This window comes from Nematolebias whitei, chromosome 11 (genome assembly GCF_014905685.2).
Source record: "Nematolebias whitei isolate Nwh7 chromosome 11, NemWhi1, whole genome shotgun sequence".
Taxonomy (NCBI): Eukaryota; Metazoa; Chordata; class Actinopteri; order Cyprinodontiformes; family Rivulidae; genus Nematolebias; species Nematolebias whitei.
The window spans coordinates 33,761,621-33,784,710 of NC_056508.1; the positions used below are offsets into that span (position 1 = coordinate 33,761,621).

At 40.7% G+C, this 23,090-nt stretch overlaps 2 protein-coding genes across 4 annotated transcripts in view; one reads left to right on the forward strand and one right to left on the reverse strand.

Moving 5' to 3' along the window:
• clstn1 (calsyntenin 1) overlaps window positions 1-23,090 on the forward strand; it is a 44,129-nt gene that overhangs the window by 6,598 nt on the left and 14,441 nt on the right. For 2 of the 3 annotated variants that reach the window (XM_037684909.1, XM_037684910.1), the window contains exon 2: window positions 17,000-17,122. In XM_037684909.1, the coding sequence (XP_037540837.1) occupies window positions 17,000-17,122 (123 nt within the window). Of the gene's footprint in view, window positions 1-16,999; window positions 17,123-21,155; window positions 21,186-23,090 lie in introns of all 3 variants that reach the window. The other variant, XM_037684908.1, reaches the window with a different exon arrangement.
• LOC119417655 lies at window positions 2,215-4,071 on the reverse strand. The gene is made up of 2 exons (XM_037684911.1): window positions 3,546-4,071; window positions 2,215-2,796 (listed from the first exon to the last, which is right to left on the reverse strand). Exons 1-2 carry the CDS (start codon window positions 3,928-3,930, stop codon window positions 2,429-2,431), a joined length of 753 nt encoding a protein of 250 aa, XP_037540839.1. The 5' UTR covers window positions 3,931-4,071; the 3' UTR covers window positions 2,215-2,428.

A 23,090-nucleotide genomic window follows, 5' to 3' on the forward strand; every position in this document is an offset into this window, starting at 1 on the left:
TGCACCAGCTCTCCAGGTGTTCCACCTCTTGCCTGTAGCTGGACTCATCATTGTATATATATCATCATATATATATATAGAGAGAGAGAGTTTAATTTGATCATTTTAATAATCTATATTCTTTTTAATTGACCAGAAACTTCAAAATAAATTCTCACCCAGTACTGAAACCTCTTTCCACCAGCATTATCGCCACCAGCTGGTAAGGCGTGCGACGTCGATTTGAACTTCACCCACAAGAACCGGTACTGAAAGTATAATGGAAACACAACTTGTACCGTACCGAGCCGAGTCGAACCGTGCTGTACCAGTACTAAAGGGACTAATGGAAAAGGGGGACCAGTCTGGAAACATCAAGTGACTTTTTGTCTGAGTGGATAAATCCTTCCCCATAAGTGTCCTTCAACAATTAATAAGACAAGTCTGAACAACCAGGCAACAGAGAGGCTTTTTTTAGTCTCAAACAACAAGACAGTCGACATACACTGGAGAGCATGCCGCCTCTAACTCTGCCCCCAATTAGCAGCTTTTGTTTCTAATTATTATTTGTTTAGAATTAATCCAACGTTTGTGTTAGAGTGTAGATGAAATATTCAAGATATTTTATCAGTTAGCTGTTGGTCTTGTAAAATGTGTAGCGTGTTATTATGCTTGACTTTTGCCATCTTGCAGTTTCACACTGTTTCCTGTCATGGTGGTAGTTTATGTAACGTAGTGTAAAACAGAAATCAAAATGTTATGAATGGTGCAAATGAATTCTTGTCCAACTACAAAAGAGTTCGGCATGTCTGTGTGATGGACAGCCCCATGTGAAGTGTGGCTGAGCTTTACATTTGATGTGATCAAAGGAAATGATTTGCAGACTCCAGGCCATAATATCTTGAGTTAAATCGATGAAGCAGATGTCCAAAATGTGCTGCAGGCATGACACGTGAATGCAACATCATCATTACGCAACAGGCCCTTTGAGGTTTCCTGATAATATAAGCCTTCATCTGATAATCTCAGGCTGCTGCTTCAGTCTGGACAGCTTTGTTGTCCCTCGAGAGCGAACAACAACATGTAAATAGACCTGTATCATGCATTTCTTCATCAGTATGCGTACTTGGGTTTAAAAAATAAAAACTGGACCTTTGGTAAATGTGCAAGATAAAGCAATATTTATTTGCTCTCTAGGGAAAATGACATTTGAGCTCAAATTCAGAGTTGTGCAACACATTTTCTGTCTTTAAGGAAGTGTTGACAGTGAGTTGGTGTGCTTATTGAGGATTACAAAAATTACCCATTGTGACTAACTTTCTCACAGGAAGGTTAATAGGTCAAAGGTCAAATTGTATAGGTTAAGGCTCAGTATCCACCTTATTCCGGATTTGGCGCCACTACCCATAATTCATAGCGGAAGCCGGTTCTTTACTTCCGCCCGCGATCCCGCGCTGTTGTTTACGTTTGTGGGTTAACACACTTGCTAGCAATTTAATGTTTTTGACACAAAAGTTTCCTTTACCTGAAGTAAATGGCAGCACATCAGAGGTGGATACATTGCAAGGATGTTTTAAAAAGCTGCGAAGATAAGTCGTTAACTGTGTCTCACCCATCATTTCTCACGGACTGGGTAGATGATATGAAATCATGGCCCGGAATTACCTACATCGATATTATTAATTACCTTGTTTTTTCTGAAGGCGTCGATGGCGAGGAATTGCGGAATTATAAAAGCACAGAGGCGTATAATTACCTCCACAGCAACAAAATAGATACAGTTTTGCTCAAGAAACAAGGCGACTTTATCTTTCTGAAAGCAGCTGTTGAGCCGAGCCAGAGCGTTGGTCAAGCTAAACACTTAGCATGGGTCATGCTCAGAGAAAGTGGAGTGGTAGAAACGGTCGGCTGTTCCTGTATCGCCGGATTGGGAAAATCATGCAGTCATGCGGCAGCTATTCTGTGGAAGGTATATCACTTATCTGGATATCAGAATATTTACATCACTGAATCAGAATCACTGAACTGGGCGAAAGCTGTGAGCTTCCTGTCTGCCTGTGTTTACATGTGGAAGCCAGAGCATTGTGCAGCCTGTGATATACTGTCACAAAAAATTAAACATTAAAAAGGCTGTACAGTATTTTTATATTATTTGTTTTTAAAAAAGTACAGACTGGATGCAAGGCAACCTAACATTTACAGAAAAGGAAAAAATAAATGACAACAGCAGGGATGTAAATAACTTGTTTCATTTTATTAGGAGCAGTGATAGCTGAAGTCTGTTAAATTGTTACAGGTCCAGAATGCTGTGATCAGTGGAAAGACGGGGCTAGCATGTACAGATGAGCAGCGCAGGTGGAATGCTGGGACAGCAAAGAATCTTCAACCCAAAAGTCTAAGCATGATAAACTTCAGACACCACAAGGCAGAGCAGCAGTATAACATCAACTCAAGGGCTGCAGACACGATTAGTCTTTATTTTCATAAGTGTTATAAGGACTTGATCTTGTACAGGCATTGTAAATTCATTGTTGTCATCTCCTTCCAGTGCTGACACAAGAGTGTTAAATGTTTCTAACGCTATACCAGTGTACAGCAAAGCGTCTGCGTCATTTTGTAGAAGAAAAAATGCAACTTCATCACACTGAGTCGTCTTGTCCTGGACATCTTTTCTGCCAGACGTGTTGCAGTATTGATGATGATCTTTTAGCGAAGGGTCCTCCCACTGTGTGTGGACTGAGTGCAGATGTGGCCCAGGAGGTTGTGTGGAGACGCTAGCCAGGTCTGGGATGACTGACGGTGAATCTACGGTGCACTCTGAATAACACAAAAATACAAAATCAAATCAGCGTAACACAACCTGTCAAGTGTCACTTACCTTATTACGTTTTAGGAAGGAAATTTGTAATTCCACACTCGTACACACATGATACATCTTAAATGTCAATAGTGCTGTTTTAGTGGGGCTTTAGCCCCCTTAAATTTTCCTAAGCCCCATCAAATTATGCTATAATATCAAAATATTGTGATTAGATTTTAGTTTTTCATCCTTAAAAAAATCAGTTGGAGCTAGGTTGCATTTAAGCTTTTTCTTTAAAGAGTTTAAAAGAAGTTTTTTTTTCAGCTGTGTCTGTTTCAAATAACCTGCCTCTAATAACTCAACATATTCTTTATTAACAAAATCCCCAGACTTTTACAGCCCTGGGGGCTGAATTTTACCAGGTTGCTAAATAAAAAGCTATTCTCAGACAGTTACATGAAATCATATACATCTCTGCTAGCATGCTACTGATGTTAATTACTAACCACTTTGTCTTTAAGATTTGGATTTGGCTGCCAATCAAGTACTTTCTCTTAGTGATAAAGTATTTTGGAATTAAATTAATAATACACTAACATCCACAATAACACTGCAACCAGCTAGCGCTGATGCTAACACCATCCACAGTATAGTAATTATAACATTACAATTATAACATTAATAATAATATAATTCAGTAAAAGATAAGAGCTAAGCATGATTACAATGTGAAGCGGGGACAAATCACATTTTCAATTTCACTCACCGGGAACAGATTCGGCCGTTTTGTCGATGTTGCTGGAAGCTGTCTGGCTCACAGTGGTCCGGATGAGCTGCCTTCTTTTCTTTGGTGGGGCCCGGTCATAGCCCAGATAGAGCTCCGGGTCGGGGTGAAGCTCTGTGGGCTTTTTATCAATAAAATGAAAGGAGCAAACATAAACTCTCTTCGGGGGGTATTTGAGTTTTAAAGCTGCCAGCCACGCTCGTTTTCGATCCTCCTTCCTCGGCATGGAGTGCAGTTCGTAACGCGCTGGGCACACACAGGCCTTTCGAAGTTGTTGATGTGCAAAACAATACGTTTCTAGCTCGTCTTTCAGTTTTCTGGAGCTGTTGTGACAGCCAACAACAGCACAAGTTGAACCCGAACTCATATTAGAATTGTTTAAGCCTCCTGCTACAGCACAAATTACTAGAATTTGTCATTAGCAAAAGTGCCTGTCATTAGCAAAAGTGCCTCTCGCTTTAGCTCACCGGAAGTATAAAACCGGGAGGGGGCGGTACCTGTCTGTCATGGCAGCCCACATACGCTCTTGCAGAATAAGGTGGATAGGAACAATAATGGTTCTGTCTTTGTGTCTATCTGAATAGTCATTTTGTTATTCTGTCCCTGGAGGTTGACAAAAAAAAAAGGCTTTCACATCTTTTAAAATGTGCCTTCAAATAAAACTTAAGTGAATTCTCTTGATATTGCCCTGACAATTTAGGATTTTGCTAAATCATGCGCCATAGTTACAATAGTCATATTATTCAACTTTATGAAGATAATTTTTGTTGTTGCTAAAACAGTGCACTCTTATGTTGTGAACTGATGAGGGACGATGTCCTGGCTGGCTTTTCCTTGCCTGATTTCTTGTAATGACAGTGACTCTGACAACTATGTTGATTCTTGAGATCATAATTATTTTTCATTCACCTTGATACAAAAGGGAACAGACAACGTTAGATGTTTTATTTTACAGCAGCAATAAACTTCAACGCCTGCTTTGGTATAAAAGCATGCACCGGGCAGATGTTGCAGCTGCTCGTTTTTTGGTTTGGCACACAAATCTGCCTTTGGAAGACATCACCTTATCCATTCTTCTCTTTCCAAAACGTTCTCAGTCTCCTAAATTCAACCTCTGTTTATCATTTTGGCATCATAAATATCAGGCTGCAAATGACAGTAGGGCATGTTTACTTTTATTATATTATTGTACTACTGGTATTTATCCCCTACATGTGCACAATGAAAATTTGGCAGGTGTGTTTACTATTTGGTTTGATTTTTCTTATTTGACCTTGCTAGTAAATAAAGTGGCTGTCCATTATCGGATTAAGTGTTATTGGCTTTGTTTGCTGTATAACAGGATTGCACACCACCACTGTGTTGCTGGGCTATGGCGATGTTCAGTTGCCCACCATCTGTGCTTATAAAGCCTCAACATGATATGTGAGTTTGAACCTAAGAGAATAAAAGCCTCTAAAAGATTTTGACCTTTCCTGTGTCTGCCATACTACTAGAACCATTGCAAATAATATTGGATGTTCTGTATTTAAAATAGTTTTATTTGGTATTTTATTTTTATATGCATGGCTATTAGCTCTGGTTTGGTTTGCACTTAGTTGAGACAAGCACATCCTAAGTACATATTTTAATAATCGCAATTATTGTTCTTTTTAACATCCTTAGATGAATAAACAGGTGGTTCACAGCATAAAGCTTATGTTTTTCAAATTACAAGTTACAACATGTATATGTACAAAAACAATGTATATTTTATTTTTTACCATGTTAGTGTCATAGCTCTGCTCTCTGTCAGCTCCTCTGTCATGCTGCACACTCAGTAATCACTCAACTCATGTCACCTGTCACCGCTCATTATCCCACAGCTCCACCACCTGGTCCAGTCAGTACTTAAGTTCACTCATTCCTCTCAGTCTGGGCCAGATTCTCTATCCTGTCTCATCAGCAGTAGACCTTCCAGCATTCCATTGATTGACTCATCACGTTCATGACCCTTGCCTTGACCACGACCACGCTTTTGCCTCAGCCCTCGTCTGCTTTTGCTCATCTGATCAGGTACCGACTCATGCTCTTGTTTTTTGACTCTTTTGGATCACGTACTGGATACTTCTGCTGAACAACTGACTTCACGGTATGAACTCTGCCTTTCCCTTCTGACTGTTTTTTGGATCACGGATTAAAGGTCAAGCTCATTTTGTATCACGGACTTATCCTTACCCCTGAATCTGATTCCCACAGATTCATTTCCCCAATTAGTCTTTTTCTCCCTGCATCTACTAACCTTTATCTTTTAATTGCAAGCCTGTTGGACTCCGTTCCAGTGGACCTTAACATCAGTCTACTTCTACTGGCAGCCCGCCACTACAACACTACCCAATCAGAAGATCGGAACCAGCCCAGAACCGGACCAACTCCAGAGTTTACTTTAGTTCACAATAAATCTTTTAACCCTCTCGGTGGTTGTTGTTGTTGTTTGCGATCCGGCCTCTGGTTCATGACAGTAGAATCTGGCCATTATGGATCCAACACCAACCCGAGAGTGGTGCTCTAAGGTAGAAGGGGCTGTTAGTAAACTTGAGAAAGGGCTTCAGGAAATGGTTGTTTCTCTTCAAGTTTTGTCCCAACAGTCAAACCAAGTCATCAACCAAACCCTGTTGACTCCTGCACCAAGAGAACCACGGTTAGCCCCCCCTGAACATTTCAGAGGTGAGCCTGAGCAATGTCGACCATTTTTGACTCAGTGTGACATTCAATTTCAATTACAACCTTCATGTTTTCCCACTGATCATGCTAAAGTAGCTTATGCTGTCTCACTTCTCGCTGGAAGAGCCAAGACGTGGGGCACTTCTGAATGGTTAAAAGGTGGCGTGGTATGTCGTAATTTTTCTGAATTTTCCAAAGAGTTGTGTCGGGTTTTTGACCCCATCCTCCCTGAGAGAGAGGCAGCCCGAAGAATTTTTGATATTAAACAAGGCAAGGATTCTGTAACCAAATACATCATTCACTTTCACTCTGTTTCAGCAGACAGTCATTGGGATGAACACGCACTCACTGACGCCTTCTTCAGGGGGCTTAATGAAGATGTTAAGGATGTGCTGGCAACAATGGACTATCCCTCATCCCTACGCCAGCTGGAGGAGGTGGCCACCCGTGTTGACCTTCGCCTGCGTGAGCGTGAGCGTGACCGTGAACAGAGTCGAGGCAAGGCCACAGCCATGTCCAGAACCAGACATCACCTTGTGGATCATGAACCTAAAACGGAACAAACCAAGAGCCCTCAGGATCCTCTGTATGCTACGGAACCCATGCAACTAGGAAGAAGTCGTCTGACCACCCAGGAACGAGAACGTCGGAGGAGGTACCATCTCTGTTTTTATTGTGGTCAAGGCGGTCATGATTGTCATCATTGTCCAGTAAAAGGACCAGGCTCAGCAGGAGAAGAGAGGCTCCTGTTGAGTCTTAGTCATAAGATCAAGTCCTCTCCACCTATCTTGTCCAAGTCCAAGGTCAAGTTCATAATAAAGGGTGGTCAACCCGTCATCGTCTCAGCTTTTATTGATTCAGGGGCCGACACGGAATTCATTGATAAAACCTTTGCCAAATCCATAGATCTGACCATTGTTCCATCACCTAACAACCATAAGGTCCTCGCTTTAGATGGTCATCCTTTAAGTCAATCTAGTCTTGAAACTGTTCCAGTCACCATGGTGTCGGCCAACAACCATTCGGAACTGATCAGATTTATTGTTATTGATTCACCCCAACTCCCAGTGGTTTTAGGGTCCACTTGGTTACGTAAACACAACCCCCAAATCGATTGGAGGAACCAAGAGATTGTAGGATGGGCTAATGAGTGTTATTCTACATGTATTCAGAGCCAACCCAGTTCACCAGCCCTTGTCACAGCCAATGAGGAGACCTATCCTAATCTAAGTCAGGTACCTAAAGAGTACCATGATTTGAAAGAGGTCTTTAATAAATCAAAAGCTACATCCCTTCTGCCACATCGTCCATACGATTGTGGTATTGACCTGATCCCAGGTTCTACCCCCCCTCGGGGTAGATTATATTCTTTGTCTGGTCCCGAGCAAGAGTCCATGAGGAAATATATAACAGAGTCCCTCCAAGCTGGTATCATTAGACCTTCAGCATCCCCCGCTGGTGCAGGTTTTTTCTTTGTAGGGAAAAAAGATGGGTCACTTCGTCCATGCATTGACTATAGAGAACTTAACAAAATAACCATAAAGAACAAGTATCCTCTGCCCCTCATGAACTCTGCTTTTGATATAATCCAAAATGCTAAGATATTCACCAAACTGGATCTTCGCAACGCTTACCATTTGGTCAGGATACGGCAGGGAGATGAATGGAAGACGGCTTTTAATACCGCAGATGGCCATTATGAATATCTTGTTATGCCATTCGGACTCACCAACGCTCCTGCCGTTTTCCAAGCCCTGGTTAATGATGTCCTTCGCGACATGATTAACATTTACGCTTTTGTTTACCTTGATGACATACTTATCTTTTCACAAGATAGCATTTCTCACCGTCGCCATGTCAGAGCTGTCTTAACCCGCCTTTTACAGAACAACTTGTTTGTCAAGGCAGAGAAGTGTGCTTTCCACCAAGTGTCCACCTCATTCCTTGGGTTCAACATTTCTCCAGGTCAAGTATCCATGGAACCCGGGAAGGTATCAGCGGTGGTGGATTGGCCCAAGCCCAAGGATCGTAAACAGCTGCAAAGGTTTCTCGGTTTTGCAAATTTTTATAGGAGGTTCATTAAGAACTACAGTTCAGTTGCAGCTCCTCTTCATTTTCTCACCTCATCTAAGACCAAGTTCATCTGGGACTCCGTTGCCAACCAATCATTCCAGAAGCTCAAAACATTGTTTTCCTCTGCTCCAATCTTGCACTCTCCAGACCCCGAGAAACAATTCATTGTGGAGGTCGATGCATCCAGCACCGGGGTGGGCGCCATCCTCAGTCAGCGCAGCACAGATGGTAAGATCCACCCCTGTGCTTACTTCTCCAGGGCACTCTCCCCCGCTGAGAGAAACTACGACGTGGGAGACCGTGAGCTTTTGGCAGTCAAGATGGCCCTGGAGGAATGGAGGCACTGGCTGGAAGGTGCGAAGGAGTCCTTTTTGGTATGGACCGACCATAAAAACCTGGAGTACCTTCGCACAGCAAAGAGACTCAATCCCCGTCAGGCCAGGTGGGCTATATTTTTCTCTCGGTTCAGTTTCACCCTCTCTTACAGACCCGGGCCCAAGAATGCCAAGCCGGATGCCCTGTCCCGGGTCTTTGAGGTCAAGGAAGGGCCCTCAGAAGAGGTCGAGTTCATCCTGCCTGAGACCGTACGTCTTTCTTTGACTCAATTAGAACTCGATCTCCAACAAGTCCAACTCTCCGAGCCACGTCCACCCACCTGTCCTAGGGGGCGCCTGTTTGTCCCCAATCAAAAGGTAAAAGAGGTTCTTGAATTATGCCATTCATCAAAGTTGTTCTGTCACCCAGGAATCACCAAGACCCTCCAACTCATTCGCGCCCGATTCTGGTGGGCTACGCTTACGGAGGACACCAAGCACTTTGTCAAGTCATGTCCCGAATGCAATCGTGCCAAGTCTTCCAATCGCCCACCTGCCGGGCTGCTACGACCCCTGCCAATTCCTTCACGCCCATGGTCACATATTGCTATGGACTTTGTGACTGGATTACCCCCATCTGAAGGTAATTCAGTGTTATTGACCATTGTGGACCGTTTTTCTAAAATGGTCCACCTGGTTCCTCTCCCCAAGTTACCTTCTTCCAAGGAGCTCAGCGTTATCATGGCCAAGGAGGTTTTCAGGCTCCACGGGCTCCCCCAGAACATTGTGTCTGACCGAGGTCCCCAATTCATTTCCAAGTTCTGGAGGGAGTTTTGCAACTTGCTAGGGATCTCGGTCAGCCTCTCGTCAGGTTTTCATCCCCAAACGGATGGACAATCTGAGCGTACCAACCAGGAGGTGGAGACCAAGCTTTGGCTCCTCTGCGAGGGGGACCCGAGGAAATGGACGTCCAACCTCCCTTGGATTGAACAAGCAATCAACTCTCTTCCATCCTCTACATCAGGTATTTCACCCTTTCATGTTGTCTATGGATTCCAACCCCCTGTTTTTTCAGTCCAGGGGAGAGAAGCTCGAGTTCCCTCTGCACGACTCGCAATTTTACGTTGCCAGCGAGTCTGGAGAAAAGCCAGGAGAGCCCTAATTTTGGCCACCAAAAGGTACGTTCGGGGGGCTAACCGCAGGAGAATGCCTCAACCATTGTACAAGGTGGGCCAGAAAGCGTGGCTCTCCACCAAGGACCTTCCTCTCCGTGTGGAATCTAAGAAACTAGCACCACGTTTCATTGGTCCTTTTCTGATTACCAAAATAATCAATCCTGTCTCTGTTCGCTTACAGTTACCCAGGTCCATGCGCATTCATCCAACGTTTCATGTCTCAAGACTCAAGCCATTTGTCCTGCCACGTTTTCGACCCACCACCGACCTCCCACCACCCGCCCGACTCATTCAGGGGAGCCCAGCCTACACGGTCCGACGCCTTCTTCGATCCAGAAGGTGGGGGATAGGACTCCAGTATCTGGTAGACTGGCAAGGGTACGGCCCGGAGGAACGTTCCTGGGTGCCCTCACGCAATATTCTGGACAAAACCCTCATTAGAGACTTTCATCGACTGAACCCTCTCCAGCCTGGTGGTCCTTCAGGAGCCGGACCTTGAGGGGGGGGTTCTGTCATAGCTCTGCTCTCTGTCAGCTCCTCTGTCATGCTGCACACTCAGTAATCACTCAACTCATGTCACCTGTCACCGCTCATTATCCCACAGCTCCACCACCTGGTCCAGTCAGTACTTAAGTTCACTCATTCCTCTCAGTCTGGGCCAGATTCTCTATCCTGTCTCATCAGCAGTAGACCTTCCAGCATTCCATTGATTGACTCATCACGTTCATGACCCTTGCCTTGACCACGACCACGCTTTTGCCTCAGCCCTCGTCTGCTTTTGCTCATCTGATCAGGTACCGACTCATGCTCTTGTTTTTTGACTCTTTTGGATCACGTACTGGATACTTCTGCTGAACAACTGACTTCACGGTATGAACTCTGCCTTTCCCTTCTGACTGTTTTTTGGATCACGGATTAAAGGTCAAGCTCATTTTGTATCACGGACTTATCCTTACCCCTGAATCTGATTCCCACAGATTCATTTCCCCAATTAGTCTTTTTCTCCCTGCATCTACTAACCTTTATCTTTTAATTGCAAGCCTGTTGGACTCCGTTCCAGTGGACCTTAACATCAGTCTACTTCTACTGGCAGCCCGCCACTACAACACTACCCAATCAGAAGATCGGAACCAGCCCAGAACCGGACCAACTCCAGAGTTTACTTTAGTTCACAATAAATCTTTTAACCCTCTCGGTGGTTGTTGTTGTTGTTTGCGATCCGGCCTCTGGTTCATGACAGTTAGACTTTATTCCTGTGAGGATTTATAGTTTTGAATATAAACCAATTAGAGGACAAAAAAAAAAACTGCAATAAAAGCTTGTTTGTTACATTCAAAATGCAGATTTATTCTATTGCAGAGATAATAACAGTGGTGTCACTGAGATGTGTTGCTTAGAATGAAGTATTTTCTAAACACTAGAACCTGCATTTTTTATGTTGAGTAACTTTGCTGTAACCCCTTTACACTTCAACAGCTTAGGATTTTGACATCTCAGTTGTTTTTTGGGGGGGACTTGACAATGGGTGCACAGTACAGCTGAAAAAATAATTGAGATAAGACAAGGGGAGAAATAATTTGCCACATTTTGGAAAAATAATAGACATTGAGCTTTTTAATGTTTTTGGATTTCCTGTTGTTTTGTGTTTCTTCTTCTTTAACAGAATATACTTATGTTGCATCATTGCATTTTAGAAACTTTTCCAAAATTTACAACTATGTTACTACAAATAATGAAAATACTGGTTAAAAATAGGATAAAATGTATATTTTCAAAACGCCTTTTCACCTTTTCATAACACCGTAGGATTTGTGATATATCAGTTCTCCTTTTATTAAGTTATAATTAAAACAAGGCGTTCGGTTTAAGGATACACATACCTGTATACCATATTTTAAATGCCATTGGACTACTTACAATTACTTCCAAAATGTATTTGAAAATCAAAAAAGCTTGCCTTTTTGTTAACTCCTCAAACAGCGCCATGACAGCAGTAGTCTTTTCCTAAAGCGCTCGTTGGTGAATGGTGAGGTTGCCCTCTTTTTGTTCCTCCTTTGACAGTTTGTTATTGGTTGGCAAACAACTTTATGGTGCATTATTATAACCATCAACTGATGAGTGTGGATCCAAACAGCCAAATAAATATATATATTTTTAAACTAACTTCCACATAGGTGACATTGCTCCTCCTTTACTACGACTGCTCAGTGGAGAGGTGAATGTCACAAAGCTTTAAAGTGCTATTGTACTGAGGTATCGGAACACTTACAAGTATAAGTACACACACACAGTACTGGATACATAATACTGGTTTCAGTATTGATGTGTGATCTAATTCAGTTTAAATGGGCCTCCAATTCTCTCGAAGCACTGATGTGTATGAAGGATTGTGTTTGCAGCTGTATTTGTTCTGGTAAATCGAATTATATTGGATTGGTAAGACCATAGAAGTTTCCCATGTGAAATGCACTGCCATTCCAAACTGGATTATTTCAGAATCCTTTTTTTCTAATCTCTCATAAATCCTACAGCCTCTCCTCTTGACACAACAATTCTCTTCTTTACTCTCCTTTAAATCATAGACTGTAGGATTTATAGAAACCACAAGACATTTTCTAAGAATACTGTCTGCATCGTTGTTTCTCTGTGTGAACAAGTCATAACACGGCAAATGTTATCTCTGTGCAATGGAGCCTTGCAGGGGGTGATGAAGCTGTCTTGTCAAAGGGGCCTTGTTGGCAATTTCACACAATGCATTTATGAATTTCATGCTTTAAAGAAAAGGTTATAGATTTCATTTCATGCAGCTTGCGTATGAATTAAAGGGGTTTTGATTTCACCAGCAATGCTCAACAGTAGATTGTCAAAGAGACTGTGTGGGTTTGCCTCTTGTCTACCTACCGACATTCCCTTGTGTCACATTTTTCAACAGTTTGCCATCTGTGATTGTATCTGCATTAACTTTTGATTCAGTGGTTCTGTGCTGCCAGCCTCTGACCATTCTCGAGAACTAGTCTGTCAGATATTGCTTGCCTCAGAACTCTAAGTGGACTGCTTTTGACCGAGTTGTTCGACAAAAACCTTCAGAGTTGTATTAGTTGGTCAGTGAGTTTGCTTACAAAGTATGGAATGTCACGCTCAAAACTAAAACACTCTTTTTAGATTTGCACATTGGTTATTTAAAGAATGCTCATTACTAAAATGGACACGGAATTTTGTAAATTTGGGCAAATCAGATTAATAAAGATGAGATTGAAGTGACAGATGGCCATCTTGTTTAACTCATGTTTTATTCTTTGGATCAATGTTTCGTTCACATGTCCAGCAGCATTACGTTTTGATATTTCAGTACAATCAAACTATTTTTATAGAACTTTAAAACCCAACAGTGAACTGAAGGTTCTGTACAGAGTGGACATTAAAACATGGCTCATATGCAAGACAAAAATACAACTAAAACAAGTGTATAAAACCAAGAAAACATAAAAAGACATCATACAAACCATAGAACAATAAAAATAAAACTCACTCATTACAAAGTGTTAAAAGCTAAGTGGATTTTAGGCAGAGTTTTAAAAGCAGACAAAGAGGTCTGTCTGAGATGATGGAGAGCAGCTTGTTGCACAATTGCAATAATAATTCTGTATTAATTCTGTTTCAAGAACACCTTAGAGGTGAAGGCCATGGACAACTCGTGTTCAGTTTTATGGCCCACATGTGACCTGGCTTACTATGACTGTGTGGAAACTAAAGCAGATTATTATAGCAGTCTGGCCCGGCAATCTGTCTAAAGGCATCCACTTCACTTTGGGATACGAGTCACTTAGCAAAGAGATTTATTGAGCCTGATCAAGTCCAACTTACTGGCAAGCACAGCAGTATCTTGTTATTAAGTACTGTTTTCGCAGGACAAAGTTTGACCATTTCTGTCAAGTCATTGCTGCAGAATGTGCTTAATTCATTCTGAATTATTAGGTTAGGTTGTAAGTTGGTTAAAATGCTCATGCTGCAGTAAAATCACTTGCATTCAGTGACTGAGAATATCTGTAAGAGCTATTAGTTTTATTTTTTATTGTCATGCACCTATCATTATCAATCTTTTTGAACTAAAGTGGCTCATACTTAATTTCAGTGGTTGTGTAATCATTAATAATTACACTAAATTATTTGATAAAATAGCCATTTGCTTCACTGACACTGAATTAATCAGTGACATTTATTCTTATCTAAGAACATCTCCATTCTTTCCTTTTTATCTTGTAGTTGCTGTTTGAAGCTTTAGGTGTAATTGTACCACAGACGGCCATGCATCCATTTGTCTCTTTCTGCATTATTGAAGGTTGTTGATGTAATTAAATGAACAAAAAAAAAATCTAACTAAATAAATCACAGATTAATCTTCTGTGGCTCACATTGGATATATTGTTTTCATGCTTTTGCTGGTGAGCGGATTAAACATGCATTTGTAAAAAAAATAATAATGGGTAGATGAACTTTTGTTGTAACTGACATGAAATAACAAATGCAACCCCTTTTTGTGCCTTTATTATAAGTTCAATGTTTGGTCCTTTACTACCGGTATGTACTTTTTAGGCTTTGACTTGCACAAAGTTTGACTTTAAATGTGCAAGTGTAGAAATAATTTAAGCCTATGTGATTGATTGCTGGGCAGCACGGTGGCGCAACTGGTAGAGCTGCTGCCTCTCAGCGAGCAGGTCCCTGGTTCAAACCCCGGTCCAGGGGCCTTTCTGGGTGGAGTTTGCATGTTCTCTCCGTGCATGCGTGGGTTTTCTCCGGGTACTCCGGTTTCCTCCCACATACCAAAAACATGCATGTTAGGCTGATTGGTAACTCTAAATTGTCCCTAGGTGTGAGTGAGAGAGTGAATGGTTGTTTGTCTCGTTTGTCTCTATGTGGCCCTGTGATGGACTTGCGACCCGTCCAGGGTGTACCCCGCCCCTCGCACAGTGATTGCTGGACATGGGCACCAGCGACCCCCGTGACCCAAAATGGAATAAGCGGGTAAAGATAATGGATGGATGGATGATTGATTGCTTGTTTTTCATTGGTGATCAACTTACCATCCATCCATTCATTCATTCATTCATTCATTATCTTTACCTGCATCTTCCTTTTTGGGTCACGGGGGTCAATGGTGCCCATGTCCAGTGATCAACTTACCCTCTTCTCTAAATACTGTAAACTAAAATTCAATAGTATTTGCTCTCATTAACCACATATTATTGTGACTCGTATGACAAACCAATTTTTTTTAGTGATATTAGTTTTGTGCTATTGTGTTTAAACATCCATCCATCCATTATCTTTACCCGCTTCTTCCATTTTGGGTCACGGGGGTCGCCGGTGCCCATGTCCAGCAATCGTGTGTTTAAACAATAGTGGAAAATATTCATGAAGCAGGTGAAGCTTGTATTGACCTACTGGAGTTTTGCCTCATCAAATAAATTTGGATTTTTAAGAAACACATATACCTGCCTGAACCTTTGGTTCCTGTTTGCTAAGTGCTGTCTGTTTCTGTTTGGTTTGAAAATGCTGACAACACAAATGTAGCCTATTTAAATGGTAAATGGACTGTACTTATATAGTGCCTTTCTATCTTATCGAAATACTCAAAGCACTTTACACTACAACCTGTGTCTTCATTTACCCATTCATACAGCACTCTACTAGATCTCTACAAAGCTAATTGAACAAATCATTCTAAAGAGACGAATCAGTGCTTTATCACATTCATACACCGATGGGACACACATCAGAGGCTATGAGGAGTTCAGTGTCTTGCCCAGAGACACTTCGGCATGTGACTGCTGGTGGATTCGAAACCCCAACTCTTACATTGGAGGACTGCTCTAACCACTCAGCCACAGCTACTAACTATAATTTTAAAGATAATTTATGTCTATAAGTTACTAAAACAAAAACTGTGGTAATCACAAATAGATTATGTCACTGCAAAGCATCTGACATAAGAACTGACAACACTATTGTACGGTCAATCGTTTCCTGCCATTGATTGTGTAGGCTATTGTGGCAGATCATTGTTAACGTCTGTCTGAATGGATGGTCAAGTCACGTTGAATGTTGCATAAATCTAATAAGAATCATGAGCCTGTGTTACCAGCTCCAATGAACAAAGCAGTGCTTATTTTTATAATAAAACATGGAAAAAAGTTATATTGTAAATGAAAAATAATGCTTTTTTATTGTGATATTTTGCTTGAAATGAAACTGACATTACAAAATAATGGTGTAGGATAGTTTTTTGTTTCCCCCGGTGTTCTTACCTCACCCAATGTATCTCTTCCCCCACACTGGTTGTCAGCCAGAGTTAGCATCACATTTGCAGATCAGTAGCACAGTAATCCTATTGTTTCCTCTCGCTCTGGACTGAGTGCATATTGGCTGTAAGAGAGCCTCATCGCTCCCTGCATCAATGCTGTTTTCTAAGCCGGCCCAAATCTTTCACTCACTGCAGCTTTTTCTGCTGCCGCCTGCTACAGCAGCATCCTGCTTTCCAGGCCAACGAGTGCACAGAACTCCAAACGTCATGCCTCCTGCTGCACAAAAAGAGCCTGACCTTTGATTTTAGTCATTCAAACGTTACCACTCTTAAAGCTAATTAACCAGTACTAATTTAGGATCTGCCTCTTTGAAGGTTACAGCAAAAAAAAAAGTGCCATCATAGTATCATCTTGAAATTTTTTGGTATCATTTTTGGTTTTAATGAAGTAGAACAGAACATGTCAGATTTAAGATTGATGATGGAGAATGATTAGCAATTTATTAGCTACATTAAACCATCTGACTTACTCCCTCTGCTAAGATGCACACGCTTGGTTGTTATTGGTTTGTGGTTTCTGCTGCAGGTAATCTATTCGTTTTGTGCAGCGCTTCTAAAAATAACATTAAAAGCATCGCCAGCCTCATTAAAAATTTATTTGTACTGCATGGGGGGAGCATAAAGATAAAAGTCAAACCAGCAATATGAGGAAACACGTAAGAAATAAGATCATTAAAAACATGAAATCTGAACATGTGAGTTTCTTTTCAGTTTCAGTTAGGAACACGAGTCATTTTGTCTTAAGAGACAAGTCATATTATAAAGCTTTTGTTCTTTTGAACTGACATTTTCTCTCTTTGCTTCTCGCAGTCAATAAGCACAAACCATGGATTGAGACGACATATCATGGGATTGTGACAGAAAATGATGACAAAGTTATTCTGGACCCTCCTCTAATTGCACTGGACAAGGACGCTCCTTTACGCTATGCAGGTAAGAAAGATGTTTATTTGCCTCTGCTGCTCCTACACCAAAAAAGAATGTACTTGAAACATACAGGTACATCTAAAAAAATTAGAATATTGTGAAAAAGTTCTCAATTTTTTTTGTCAATTTCAGAAAGTCAAACTACATAGATTCATTGCACATAGAGTAAAATATTTCAAGTGTATTTCTTGTAATTTTGATGATTTTGACTTGTAAATAATTAAAAACCAAAATTCATTGTCTCAGAAAATGGGAATATTCCACAGCCAGCTGTTGGTACCTTTGTTAGTGTGGGCAGGAGCCAAGTCCTGCTGGAAAATAAAATCTGTATCTCCATAAAGCTCGTCAGCAGAAGGAAGCATGAAGAGCTCTAAAATGTCTTGGTAGATACTGCGTTGACTGTGGACACCAGAAAACCCAGTGGACCAACACCAGCAGAGGACATGGCCCCAAACCATCACTGATTGTGGAAACTTCATGCTGGACTTCAAACTATGTGGATTTTTGGTCTCTCCACTCTTCCTCGAGACTCTGGGACCTTGATTTCTAAATTACATAAAAATTTACTTTCATTTGAAAAGAGGACAATGGACCACTGAGCAACAGTCCAGTTCTTTGTCTCCTCAGTCAGATAAGATGCTTCTGACATCTCTGGTTCAGGAGTGGCTTGACTTGAGGAATGAGACATTTGTAGCTCATATGTTAATCAGCTGATTAGGGTGTGACACTATTCTTCTTTTGGCTTTTCCCACTTCAGAGGTTGCCACAGTGAGTCATCCTTCTCCATCTCACTCTTTTCTCTGCATCCTCTGTGTCAAGGAAATAAACCAGGAAGGACAGATGGTGGTGTATTTTGCCAAGAGAATGTTAATGGCTGTAGTGAACACTTATTTCCAAAGAAGGATGAACAGAGTGACCTATAAGAGTGAAGGTAGGAGTATGCAGGTAGACTACACTTTGTGTAGAAGAGGAAACCTCAGGAGCATTGGGGACTGTAAGGTTGTGGCAGGGGAGAGCATGGCCAGACAGCATCTGATGGTTGTGTGTAGAATGACTGTTGTTGTGGAAAAAAAAAAGAGTAAAATCAGAGAAGACCAAATAGTGGAAACTGAGGCAGGAAGAATGTTGTGAGGATTTCAGAGAGGAGCTGTTGAAGGATCTGGGTGGTAAGAAAGAGCTTTCAAATGACTGGACTACTACAGCAACAGTAATTAGGAGACAGGTAGGAAGGTACTTGGTATGTCATCTGGACAGAGAATGGATGATAAGGAAACCTGGTGGTGGAATAGTGAAGTGCAGGAAGCTATTCAAACAAAGAGGTTAGCCAAGAAGAAATATGACTGAGAGGATTGAAGAGAGGAGACAGGAATATAAGGAGATGGGATGTAGAGCAGAGGGAGGTGGCAAAGGCAAAGCAGAGGGCGTTTGATGAGTTGTATGGGAGTCTGGACACTAAAGAGGGCGAGAAGGACTTGTACCGATTAGTAAGACAATGGGTTTCCAATATTGAACCTCTTCACAATATTCTAATATTCTGAGAAACTGAATTTTAGTTTTTCATTATTTGTAAATCATAATCATCAAAATTACAAGAAATAAAGGCTTGAAATAGTTCACTCTATGTTTAATGAATGTATATATATGAGTTTCACTTTTTGAAATGATTGACCAAAAAAGTGAACTTTTTCATGATATTCTAAATTTTTGAGATGCTCCTGTATTGACAACCAGTTCACTGAAATGATAGTCATCATCATACTGAAACGCTAAACATTAAAACTGTTTAAACAATTATAGACTGGATAGCACAGACACAGGATGTACGTTTCCTTAACATGTCAAGGACATTGATGTATACTTTTAAAGGCACATTATCTGTTTGTTAATAAACAATTTATTTGTCAAATTAAATAGGAAAGACATCTGTACTTAACATGGAAGTAGAGCCTCTAATCTATTCTGAGCATCAGGCTTTGAAAGTGCATCATGGTTAATGTATGAAGGGCTCCCTCCTTGCAGCGTGTTTGAATATGTATAACGTCTAATCCTTCCCATCATAAAAGGGGTATATGAGATAAAGTTTGGGCATTTTTTATATATAAAATGGTAGCTGTTGTCAGCTGTTATTCAGACAGGAACTGTAGCAGCTGAATTTATTTTTCATTAACAGTTAATACATTTTTAGTAGCACACGAGCAACTCAAAGGCATTTATATATATATATATATTTTTTTTACGACTTGCCTTTCATAATGATGGACATTTGGCTACCATGTGCTCTTTTGATAACTGGATCAAAACGCCACTCAAGTTTTTTTCCTTCTCTGTGGAAAGCCACAATTTATGTGCTTTATGTGCAAAGAAAGCATTAACGCTTGGGGTTTTTAATCACATCATCATTTACTTTGGCTGGGATTCAAAGCATCAGCTCTTTGAAAATTATTTCCCACCGTTCCACATCCTATGAGTTGTAGGAGCTTGTGTCTTCTGCTTACATGAATATTACTGTTCTCACTTGAGCATAAATGACTCGCATTACCACTCTTAAATTATTGTAAAGTGTAAACATCATTGCCTTAGACAAAGAAAATGCAAGAGTTGATGTTCTCCATCAAATTAATAGAATACTCTTCAGGCTTGATCAGCATTGCTGTTTTTAAGGTGGACAGTTTAAACAAAAAGCTCTGCATGAAATTTGTTCTCCTGTCACAGTGAATTAGTGCTGAATACAGAGCTTTTTGCTCCCACTTTTTTCAGATGGGGCTCCCTTTTTTGATCAGCAGTGTTTGTCATTGGACTGCATGTCCCTGTGAACTAATTTTCTTTGGAGACAGAGCAAGCAGTCTGGCTTCACGTGGCAGCAGGGGTGAGCTGCTCCGTCATGCCAGATCCCCTCCAGTTGGCCCATCTGTGGGCCAACTGGATAAGAGGGTTCACTGTTAAGCCCAACGATGGGATATTCAGAGACCCAATCCCAGACCCTAAAGTTAGATCTGCTTAAATAAATGTTTGAAGTAGATGAACAATTGATCACTTTGTTGCCTGTTCAACGTAAAGTTGACGGACTGTGTCCTCGTGTGTGTGTATCTGTTCTGATTTTAGTTAGCATGATTGGACATGAAGTGGTTGAAATTAAAAACAGGAGTAAAATGTTTATGGATGGTTGCACTCTAGTTCAAGAGTGAAACCCAAGTCAGGAATAATCTCCCCCTCAGATCTGGTTATCTGATTCCTATAAGAATAACACACCAAGTGACAGAGGATACTTTCCTCCTTCTTCACTTTCCAGTTCCAGTTCCTGCAGATGAATAAATATATTGAGATTGTTGGTGGCTATATTTATATTTAGCATCAGTGATTAAATGGCCAGCGTGGATCAAGATGAAATATGTGATCCCTGCTGAGAGGGCTGCGGGCCTAATGAAAAGCTGAAGAATTCCTAAATCTGTGGTGTGAACTGATTATTAAAGCTCTCATGACCACAGAGGCCATAACTCCTACTGCGTGGCGGGGCTTAACAGCAGGCTTTAATGTGAAATCCATCCATTAGCTGTGCCTGCTTGTCCTTCCTAATGTGAAATCTGTTCCTGATTGTTGAGAGGGGTGAACATTAAGTGACCATGTCCATGTCTGAGGCTGTGAGAGAGATTCAGGACACTCTGCTCAGCACAAAACAACTCATTTTGTCAACATATTATATGTTGATAACCATTATTGTATAAGGTGAACGAATTGTCCACTAATTAGTTTCCACCCAAAAAAATATGAGTGATTCCTCTAGAAAGACAAAACAAACAACCACTAGAAAAGTTTTTCATTTGTAATTAGATCTAGTTTAATCTTTTTTGAGAATTTGACGAGACGTAAATTTGTGAGGACTCAGAACATTTTCTGCTTCAGAGTTTTTCAAATGTTGCTTTTGAAAGTCTACATTGAGTGTACAATTTAAGTACAGTATGTCTCTTCCTTCCTCACTGTGTCTTCTTTGAGCTTCTAACTTTTTTCTTATCTGGATTTATCTTCTCTCCCCTACTTGTAGAGAGTTTTGAGGTGACCCTCACTAAAGAAGGTGATCGTGGGCTTTTTCTTCTGCCTTGTGCTTATTTGTTTATTTACTTATTTCACTAATAATCCACTAACGCAAAAGCAGCATCCACACTTTTACACAGAACCTCCTGCCATGCTCTGTAATTTCCCCATTTTGGTTTGTCCGAACCTTCTACTTTTTCTCACCTCAACTTTATTTTTAGAGTTCCAAAAGCTGGATGAAAAGTGTGATGTGGGGCTGACTGTTCTTAGAAATATCTGTGCATGAGACATCCATTGCAGTTTGCAGACCCTAACAGTTTTTCAGCCGTCACCAAAAGGAAAGAAATAAGAACGTAAGCTGCCTCAAAACAGGAGTTTGTTGTCACTTTGTTGACGTTTATTAAACAAAACTAAACATTGAAGCTATGGCAGCTTTTTGCAATATTCAACGATGACGTCAAATCTAAGGATTTCTTCACTTTTGAATCATCATGACGATTGCCGCTGAAATTTACCTCTAGAGTTTTAATTACAAGAGGAATTTTTAAGATACCAAGCATTCTCGTTACATTCCGACCTTTAAATTGATAGTTCAGATCTTTTAAAGTGGCATTTGTGGAAAGTTATGAAGAAATATGTACCATATTGTAGGCGTGTATAACAGTTTCAGTTTGGAGAAAAGTAGATTAGCTCTTACCGAGTTGACAAGCTAATGGCTTTTTGCATTATACTTGTTACCTATAAATCTATGGTTGTTTGCAAGTTCAAATAGAGGCAGCAGATGCTAGCTGTAGCACTTCTTGCAAGAATATTATTTCTACAAGAATGACCATATAATGCATAGATGACAGCAGCATTCACGTGGTCTATTTTAAAGTTCTTGATATTGGACTTCTTGTAATACGACAGCAGTTCAACTTTGGTCCTGGTCCCACATGGACTAGCCATTTGCTTATCAATCTGGGTGAAGCTAAACTATATTTCTTCGAGCTGAGGCCGTTCAAAGAGCTACTACAACATGGGATATATTAACTGTTCTTAGCTTTACCACAGAACCCAGCATCATCAAACCTAAACTGTCTGCAATAAAATCTTCTGAAATTAAGTGAAAACTTCCTCAGATGCAGATTAAAACTCAGACTGTTTACTGATTGTTTTAACTTGTCTCTGCAGCGAGTGACTCCTGTAAACATCTCTGAAGTTTAAGCGTTCAGATGAGATTGCTGAGATTGTTAACAAATGCAAACTCTCTCTTTCCCGCAAAGTTTCTGTTGTTGCATCTTTGCCTCGGTGGATCTCTTGAGTTAATTCTCTGCCTCTAATCTCCACCATTAGCATGGCTGCAGATGTCATTTGATGTGGATGTCAAGCAAGTTGATATTTCTAACCCCAGTTCTCATCCAGTGCCTTTTGTTCAAATACTGTTTTGTACTGGTTAAGTTCTTTATGATTTCAGAACTTTTAAAAAATCATTTTGAAGTAGTTTTGATTGCAGGCAGGCAGAATTACACAGGAAGACTTCCTTTAATTGAGCAAAACGATTAGTGGTCGTGTCTGCTAAAATTTGATTTCTTTCACTGATTTATTTTGTATTTTTAGATACGATAACTGAATTGGTGTAATAAGCTTTTCCCTATATTTTCTATTGTTGAGTTGGTTTTTTTTTTTTGTTAAAGTACTGTTTCCCAAATAAAACAGGTTTTAAGTTAGTGATTTTTATCTTAAATCTTTTGTTCTATGTACATATGTTTTCAAGCTTGGTTTCATGACTTTGGTTATATCCTGAGTACTCCTGTGAAATGCCTGTCCATGTTTTTATTTTATGTTTCAGTTTCTGCCTGCATGGCTGGATGCACTGGTTTCAAGTGGCTTGGAAAATACAGTGATACTAAATGTCCCACACCCTTTCCCAACTACTCACCCATATGAAAGTGTGTTTATAGCT

Bases quoted from the DNA above. Each gene is read 5' to 3' on its own strand.
- LOC119417655 (XM_037684911.1), bottom strand. From the start codon at position 3,930: ATGAGTTCGGGTTCAACTTGTGCTGTTGTTGGCTGTCACAACAGCTCC. The intron at 2,797-3,545 runs GTGAGTGAAATT...TGTGTTATTCAG, and splicing joins AACGGCCGAATCTGTTCCCG to AGTGCACCGTAGATTCACCG.